The sequence below is a fragment of the Gorilla gorilla genome, chromosome 2 (assembly GCF_029281585.2).
Source record: "Gorilla gorilla gorilla isolate KB3781 chromosome 2, NHGRI_mGorGor1-v2.1_pri, whole genome shotgun sequence".
Lineage (NCBI taxonomy): Eukaryota > Metazoa > Chordata > Mammalia > Primates > Hominidae > Gorilla > Gorilla gorilla.
Genome location: NC_086017.1, coordinates 154,970,350 through 154,980,115, shown reverse-complemented (window position 1 = coordinate 154,980,115; position 9,766 = coordinate 154,970,350). Strand labels below are relative to the sequence as shown.

At 37.1% G+C, this 9,766-nt stretch overlaps 1 protein-coding gene across 2 annotated transcripts in view; it reads left to right on the top strand.

The window, feature by feature from the left end:
* The window catches only part of SLC9A9 (solute carrier family 9 member A9), a 581,917-nt gene that overhangs the window by 51,323 nt on the left and 520,828 nt on the right, over window positions 1–9,766 (top strand). For both annotated transcript variants that reach the window (XM_019024708.4, XM_055383461.2), the window contains exons 3-4: window positions 232–309; window positions 2,052–2,128. In XM_019024708.4, the coding sequence (XP_018880253.1) occupies window positions 232–309; window positions 2,052–2,128 (155 nt within the window). The remainder of the gene's footprint in view (window positions 1–231; window positions 310–2,051; window positions 2,129–9,766) is intronic.

The following is a 9,766-nucleotide window of genomic DNA, read 5'->3' as shown; positions in this document are numbered from 1 at the left end:
GTTGTTAGCTATAGTGTGGAAGTATGTAGATTTTACCTTTAGAAGCTACAGTTATACTGTATTTATGAATTTCCAAATTTTCATTTTTTCCTCCCTTCATCTCTGCCAAGTTAATAGTTAATATGCCTCACACAGGCTTAGCAAAAGCAATTACAACTGTTTTTTGAAACATGTTTTTTTAATGACCCAAAGGAGCATCATTCTAACTATACTTTTTTTCCTTTCTGGCAGATGACATTTGATCCAGAAATCTTCTTCAATGTTTTACTGCCACCAATTATATTTCATGCAGGATATAGTCTAAAGAAGGTAAATATATAGTGATCATTTTCTTCTTTTATCATTAAGTAGAGAATTTTACCAGCACTAATAAGAAACTGTTATTTTTATGGGCTTCTCTATTTGGTAAGAGTATCATTATCTTAAATTTGTGATGCAGATTCAAACCTGACATGCTTAGAATTCTAGACTTCTTCTAAACCTGTTCTGTTGAATACAGGCCATTAGCCACATGTAACTATTGAGCTCTTGAAATGCGAGTTCTCTGAATCGAGATGTTCTTTAAGCGTAAAATACACACTGGATTTTAAAGATTTTGTATTTATTAAAAGAATGTAAATATTTCCATAATGTTTTATATTGATTTCATGTAGAAATGTTAGTATTTTGGATAGATTGGATTAAACAAAACATTATCAAAACATATTTCATCTTTTAAAAACATTTTAATGTAGCTGCTAGAAAACTTAAAATTTTTTAAATATGTGGCTTGCATTATATTTCTATTGGACAGCATTATTCTGGATGATTGTAACCAAAGACTTTGGTTATTAATTAACATTGAGTTTATCCTTTACAGTGAAAACTCAAGACTACTGTTGATGCTCATAGACAGGAAAGTCCAGTTTTGCAGTTTCTATGCACTTGTCTAACAGTACCTGAGCACAGCCTGACTATGCACATTTTGTACATTAGTAATTCACATAATGGTTTAAGTACTGGCATCCCCTGAGCCACAGAGTGAGGCTCCAGCCTACATGGTTTTTGAGATGCAGAGGTGATGTGGCTGCTCTTCTGCTGCTCAGCTCCCACTCTAGGAGATTCCTGGGGCTTTCCTCCTCTTGAGCAGTCATCTTCAGCAGCCAGGCAGCTTGTTCATCACAGACCTGATTTTCGTGTGTGTACTCCAGGCTCCCTCTTGCTGTCAGGTCTGGCTCCTCAGATCCCACTCAAAAAACTGGGATGGGGTTTTCCCTAAGCAAGCAGTTGAAAAAATTTAGAAGGCTGGATTTGTTCAGGTCACCCTTCCTCATTGCCAGTCCCAATACTAAGCATCATTTTGTGGCTGACTCATTAAAATAAAGTGAATTGCTGTAGGTTTGGGGGATTTGTTTTGTTTTGTTTTGGAGACACAGTCTCCCTCTTTTGCCCAGGCTGCAGTACAATGGTACGATTATGGCTCACAGCAGCTTCGACCTCCTGTACTCAATCAATCTTCCTTCAGCTTCCCAAATTGCTGGAATTACAGGCGTGAGCCACCTACCAGGCTGTTGTAGATTTTTAAAGTTTATTTTCACCACATTCAGAAGACATAAAAGAGAAGTCAGACATCCAGTAAAATCAAAAGGCAACGTAAATCTCTTAGAATAGTTTTGTTGTTGTTGTTGTTTTAATGCTAAAGGAGTTGCATTTACAACAAAACTTCATGAAAACTGTGTCTTCCATTATTGCCGGGATTCCGGCATAGACATTGCCCAGTTCCTTGCTTCCCTCTCAGGTCCAGCCAGTTCTGGGAGTTGTCTCTCTCATCCCTACCTACTCATCTTCCAGTGGGTTTTTTTTTTTTTCTGCTTCTTGACTTTTCCCTCCAGTCCTTTGCAATGATAATCAGTTAAGTCCCTATTAGCACAATAAGGCCAGGAACGAGGCTCCAAAACCAAAATTTGCCTAAACAGTGAGGGGTCTGTGAACTGCATACATTTATTTTTATTTTCTGTTGCACTAAGAAAAAATTCTGGTGTACTCTATTAAATATCTTTTTTTCTCCCCAGAGACACTTTTTTCAAAACTTAGGATCTATTTTAACATATGCCTTCTTGGGAACTGCCATCTCCTGCATCGTCATAGGGTAAGTGACATTCGGAGCTCAAGTTGCAGGTGGCTGTGGGGTCTGTGATCTGTGTGAGGGATCTAACACTTCCGGGATTCTTGCTGGCTGGGAAAATTGTCTTTTTTTTAGTATATCACATATTTGTACGTTTTTTCTGACTTAATTCCGCGGCTTCTGACAAATACAAGGCTTCAAATCAAAGCAAACTAGAGGATTGCTGGACTTTCTCTGTTGAGTTCTGGACTTCTGACTTAGGGAATGTGGATCACTTGCCTTGAGTTATGTGAAGCGTGTTGCATTCTTCTTTTAGTTTGAATAATGCCGATATGCTCACTGCATTCTTTTTTGTCTTCTATTGAGGGACCTTACCTGTATTTGGCAGGAGTGCAAAAGTAACTATATGCCAAGAGTTTTCTTTCTAAAGGAAAGTTTACAAGACACCAGTCTGAAACAGATATGTCCAAATATCAACAGAGTTGCTTAATACTGGGATAGCTTTTCAGTTAATACCCTGTAGAATGCAGACTCTTTTTTTCATTGTATTTTCTTGATTATGCTACTGAGCCCTAAGTCACACATTATATACTCTGGCTTGCAGCTCATCATAAAGTAAAAAGTGGTACCAAATGGTGAAGGCAATCCAGCCTCTGATAATCCCGTCCAATACATTAAAGCTCCACTGCAGGAAAAAAAAAAATGTCCAGGTACTATGACTGTGATGATGCAGATGTCTTCAATTATCTGATACAGTCAACTCTATCCTTGATTTTTACTGTCTACAGCTGTTATAACCCAGCACAAGAAACTGATGCTAAAAATACACACGGTTCATGCCTCCACCCATTCTCTTACAGAGTTTCTAGTGTGTGTCAATTGAGGCCAAGGAAGTGTCAGGCGGAGTCTTTACTTGTGCCTGTAAGCAGAGGGATTTTGTGTTGAATGCACTGCTAAATTTCTTTTGAGTTGAGCCTAGAACAAGTCAGGCCATGTTATATAAAAATATTCAGAATGGTTTAAGGCAGTGAGAAAATTAAAGATTTTAGCACCTGAAAAGGGAGGTTTGCAAGCCTATAGATTAGGGAGCCCCATTAAGTTTGGACGCTTAAATGGTCTTTAAACTGTGAGTGACCTGAGAGACACAGGGTACTTGATCCTTCTTAAAGCGTGTTCTAGGAGGGCTTTTCTGTTCTGTGAGTATGCAATAGCTAAATATTCACATTTCTAAACTTTGCAGGGGCCTGAGAGATCTGTGTAACTACAGCCTCTCATTCTGAAGATGAGACATCTTGAATAAATAGTTGGCTCAATCTTACCATCTCTGAGAATCAGGGCCGTTGTCAAAACAGAACTCAGAACTTCTGCTTCTGATCCAGCAGGCCTTCACCCTCTCTTCCTTTAGCAATTTCTCTTGAATTCCTAAACATCCCTATACATTGTTTCTACACATTGAGAGAGGGTTCTGAGACATGTGGACTCACAACAAATGTTCCTTGGTTAGTAGTAAAGATTTATTTTAGTGGTTCTATAATATGGGGTCTTGAAATTTATAATGGATCCAAATTCTAAACTCTTGGACAACGCTGCCAAATTATAGAATAGTAAGTTTTTATTGTTACCTCATTTCTTTGGTACAACTGGTTTTAAGTATATTTAAGTGCATTTATTTATATTATATGCTTTCACTATCATGAAAAATCTAAATTCTTTCTTAGATCTTTCAATATCATTTTTTTAGAAAGCACCAATATATACGGTGTGTGTGTGTGTGTGTGTGTGTGTGTGTGTGTGTTGTATATAATTGCCTTTATCTAAAACATTTCAATTTAAGAGATCCAGTGATTTTCATTTACTGGGGTTGAGAACCTATTTTGATTTATTTTAAGACAGATTTTAAATTGTGGGTTGTCCAACAACTTATAATGGAAAGTCATTTGAATAAAAGAGTAGTCCTAAGAAAAATTTTAGAACGGTGTTCTTAGTTTGAACTGGGTATAATCTGAGCAACAAAAATTTGTAGTTACTTTCTTATTGTGGGTCATTAAAGTACAGAAGGGAAAGATAGCCTAAACATTTTAGAATCGTATCTAGTGAGGTAAGGGAAATCATTGAAATGTTTTAGCTTGAAGATGAAACGTCAGATTCATACTTTAGGGAGGTCATTTTGGTAGCTGCGTGAAGGAGAAATTTTAAAATGGGTACCATTTAAGAGGTAATTTACATGGGCCAGGTTGGAAATGATAAGGGCCTGGACTCAGGCAGTGGCAGAAAAGGTAAATGTAGAGTCATTAGCTTGGTGAAATCTTGGGAGAATATGGCATCACCCAGGGCAAGTAAGCGAAGTGAGAAGGAAAGAGATCTAGGGAACATCACTATTTTGAAGAAAGAGAAGAGACACTTACAAGGCACCAAGGAGTATTGGACCCCCAAAACAGGAAGAAAACCAACAGGGCATGTGTTCTGGAAGTCAAAGGAAGAGGAAAAGGGAGGGTCCACAGAACCTAACACACGAGAGGTCAAATGGGATAGGAATTGTGGTACCACTGGATTTGACCCCTAGGAGGTAATGGGTGACTTTACACTTGTCTTATGGGCAAAAATGAGGGAGGAGTATTGGCAAGTCCAATTGTTTTGGGAGCCATATAGTAAGAAACAAGAATTTACTTTTATGCTGCCAGTCTTGATATATAATTGCAGAACTTCTGAAGAAGAGGGCACATACTTAAATTCAGATCAAACTGACACTTTCATAACTTGGTAACTTCCATTATATAAGATACAATCAAACTATAGAAAGTGACTGGCTGTATTTTTCTTATAAATAAATGGTGACAAGGACAACAACAATTTATGGAGTGCTTGATACGTATCATGCCCTTTTTAAAAGCACTTTGCATGGATTATCCATCTAATCCTCAAAATAATCCTATTAAGGAGATACTATTTATTACCCTCATTTAACGGATGAAACAACTGAGGTTTAAAAAGAGTAACACAGTGGTAAGTAATAGAGCTGGGATTAGTAACTAAATTGTTTGGCTCCAGAGTCAAATTCTTAATGCCAAAAACCTGCTTTACTTCTGTTTGTTGAATATTAGCACCAAAAAAATGAAATTGTATAAATCAATCAATATTCATCAACATACCACATTTCTTCATTATCCCAGTAGGAGTTCTCATAGACATGGGAGATTTTTATTTGGGAAGTCCATCCAAAAAGAATTCACATTTTTAAGGGATGGCCTGAGTTTATGCAGATATACGCAGACTTGCATGAAATGGGCAGGGGAAGGGATTCAGAATAGAAGTTAGATCAAACTCTTTGAGAATAATTTCACAGAGGAAGTGGATCCTGGGCAGACATTTAGTGGAGAAGGATAAAGAAGTCAGATTTACCATGCCATTAAGTGCATTAGTTATGATGGGTGCCAGGAACGTTGTGCAAGGTTCCAGGATGGAGAGTAGGTTTCATGTAGCAGTGCCAGAGAATGTGGGAATGAAAATGCTAGAGAGTCAGCTGACAAAAGGCCATGAAGTCCAGCATCCAAAGTGTATGAGAACATGAAGGCCATGGAGAGAGATTGTGGAACGTGAATGAAACTCTACTGGTGGGCTGTGACCTTCTGTAGCTAAGCAATATTGGTTTTAGCTGGACTCAGATGCTTTACAGGAGTGGAGATCATTGGGTTTATTTGCATGAACAAGGTCTTTAAGTTTTATTAATTTCATATCATTTCAGAAAGTAGATGTAAACCATTTTTCATATTGCATGGGAAAGTTTAACAATATTCCTTCTGGCAAAAAAGTTGAAGAAACCTTTTTTTATTTCAATGATGGATTGCTCGGAAAGAATTCACCTACCTTCTCTAGTACCCTCTCCCATTTTATCACTTGAGAAGTAGTATTTTAAATCCATCTCCTTCTAAAAAGAAAAGTCCATGTGTTTGAAATATTTCTGTATTCATGTCCTCCATCTTGGGGAACTATTCTTTGATCTTTGACTCTATGTCTCCACCCTATACACCATGCCAATATATCACAGTGACAACCTAGCTGAAGCTCACTGTCAGCACATACGTTTTGTTCTAAGAACTCATTAGTACCTATGAAATGCTTCTTTTTAAGAGCAACAAAAATTATATGCTCTTAGTTTCTCTGTTAATGAGGAATTAAAACAAATTTCACAGTTTCAAAAATATTTAATGGGACATTAAATGATCAGGAATTGAGAATTAATTTTAAGAATACCTCATTTAAAAATTTTCTTTCCATGTGCCAGACACTGACTTATGCTTTTTACATGTATTATCTCATCTTATCTTATACTACCCCTATGAGGTAAATACTGTTATTATCATTATTTTACATATGAAGATGCTATAGTTGAGACTTGTCCAAGATTATACAGTAAGTGGTAGTAAACTCAGAGCCAGTCTGACTCTAGAACACATGTTCTTAGAATCTCCTTGTCCTTCTCCTCCTCCTAAAATGACACTTTATGTGTCCTGCAGTATTGCATGAAATGGGCAGTATGTATCAGTAATTATATCTGTCTGACAAACTAAGACCTCAATAATTTCAGATTCTTACACTTATCATTATGGCTAGAAATCATGAAAAATCTAAATATTTCAGAATTGGCTGTGAATATAATTGCAAACAGGAAATCAAACCTGTCTTTTCTTACTGAAGGTGGTTGGAGGGATGGTATGAATCCATTTTACTTGCTTAATGTATTAGTCCATTCTCATGTTGCAGTGAAGAAATACCTGAGACTGGGTAATTTATAAAGAAAAGAGGTTTAATTGACTCACAGTTCCGCATGGCTGGGGAGGCCTCAGGAAACTTACAATCATGGCAGAAGGCACCTCTTCACAGGGCGGCAAGAGAGAGAATGAGAACGAAGCAGGGAAGAGCCCCTTATAAAACTATCAGATCTCATAAGAACTCACTCACTATCATAAGAACAGCATGGGGTACCACCCCCATGATCTAATCACCTCCCACAAGGTCCCTCCCCCAACATATGGGGATTATAATTCAGATTACTATTCAACATGAGATTTTGGGTAGGGACATAGCCAAACCATATCAGCTAGAATGCTGGACTCGGTAACTCACTCAGGAAAACATGGATTTCTAAATATTATGAGGTTGTTTACATTATTCGTATAAACATTCTTGAGAAGTATTGATTTCTTATTGGGCTTCTTGAATATACACAGCATAGGACTGTGCCTCACACCTCTCCCCATCTGTCCATGAGGCATAGGAGTGAGGGGGCTGTGTGGACACTCTCCCTCTGCCCTCTTGTGTGCCACTGTGCCTGCTCAACTGGGGACCTTGAGACCTAAGTGCCCTTGGAACAGGTTCTGGAACCTGTTCTTAATTAGGATAGATATGGTGAGTCTCAGTAGCCCCAAAATGCTTACTTCTAAACCTGGATGACAGGACACATTTACTTGTCTAGAACCCAAACCTGAGGATGTGTCCTTCATAGATGGAGGCCAATCTGTACCTCAGTGCCTTCCTTAAGCTCTAACCCTGGAAAGAGAATGATTTAGAACAGGGTTTCTAACCCAGGGAAGAGTGACCCTGAGATGGTACATAGAAGGATTTCAGGGAAGCAGAGAATTTTTCATGGGAGACAGTCTGCATTGATCCCATTTCATCAGATTCTCTAGGAAGCTGCAACCCACAAAAGCACAGAATTAGTATGTTTTTCAAGAGCCTGGGCAAAGAGAAAGTCAGGACGGTGAGAATTTTACATATCTCCTTGTTTAGCTAGAACTAAAGGTTTCTCTAGGATGCACTCAGGGTGGCCATAAAGTATGGAGATATGCATGCTATGATTTTACCATGTACTGTGAGGTAATAACAATAAACTACTTATTATGTACCTATCTGTGTTCCCAGACTTGGTGGCCGTCTTGTATCTATACCTAACAGTGGATGTGCTGAGTTTTAGAGTCGAGAAATGAATTTATTTTTTCAAAATATGCCAAATTGTTTTCCAAAGTACTGGTATCAATTTTCCCTCTTAATTTTTGCCAATCTAGTAAGTATGAAATAACATTTTATTTTCTTCTTTAGTATTTCCTTGGTTGTTAATAAAGTTGTTTATATTTTTGTATGATACCTTTTCAAGCTTTTTGTCCATTTTTCTATTGAGTTGTTTTGTCATATTTTCATTAATTTGCCAGAGTTCTTTATATGTTCTTCATAACAATCTATACTCATTTATTTTGCAAATATTTTTTCTTAGTTTGCCTCTTATACTTTTACTTCATACATCATCAGAGATGATGTTTTGTTTTTGTTTTTGTTTTTGTTTTTTTGATGGAGTCTCACTCTGTCGCCCAGGCTGGAGTGCAATGGCATGATCTCACCTCACTGCAACCTCCACCTCCCAGGTTCAAGCAATTCTCTTGCCTCAGCTTCCCAAGTAGCTGGGATTTACAGGCATGCACCACTACACCCAGCTAATTTCACAGTTTTAGTAGAGATGGGGTTTAACCATGTTGGCCAGGCTGGTCTCGAACTCCTGACCTCAGGTGATCCACCCACCTTGGCCTCCCAAAGTGCTGGGATTACAGGCGTGAGCCACCATGCCCAGTTCATACATGATGTCTTTTAGTGAATAGAAGTTCTTGATTTTAATGCTGTCAAATTTATAAATATTTTCCTGTGTGGTTGGAATTTTTGTATTTTGTTAATAAGTCCTCCCCTACCTCAAAGTCAGAAAGACATTCTCTTCTAAAGTGTTTTAAAGTTGTGCCCTTTACAGTGAATTCATTTCCTGGAACTCATTTTTGTATATGATACAAAGTTAACATCCAATTAATTATTTTTCCTCCAATGGATAACTAATTACACTAATACCACTTATTGTGTGGCCCTGCCTTTTCTCAGGATCTACACCACCTCTTCTATAATATATTGTGGTGTCTGTTTCTAGACTTTTAATTTTATTTTATTGGTTTATAATCTATCCCTGCACCAATACCATACTTTCAATTATTTTAACTTCATAATAAGTCTGTATATCTTGTAGGATAAGACAGAGAGGATCTTCTTCTTCAGGAGTACCTTGTCTGTTATTACTGCAGTTCTTTACTGTTTCATATAAATTTACTCCAATATATATATTTATGAGTATATATATTTACATTTATAAATATATTCTTATATAATTCATTTGTATTTGTATACCTTATAACTATTTCTAAGTATTTTTCTTACGGACCCACTTACATATGAGCACTAAGGAGACATGTATAAGGATATTTGTAGCAACACTTCACAATAGCAAAAACTTGGAAACACTCAGATTCTATTAACAGAATAGGCAAATAAATTCACATAACATAATATTACACAGCAGTGAAAAACAGTGAAATAAAGTCATCTATGATGACATGGATAAATTTCAAAAACAATGTAAAATAAACAAATCAAGTCCTGTAATATCACATGTAATATGGTATCTTTTCAAAATGTTCACAGATGACCAAGAAAAAACAATTTTGTTTAAGCATGCAAGCATGTATGGAGGTGTGAAGGTATATATGCATGTATGTAGTAAGCAGGGGAATTAAAACAAAATTCAATGGTATGATTATTTCTGGGGGAGAGGCAAAAGAATGGAATGAAAAGAAA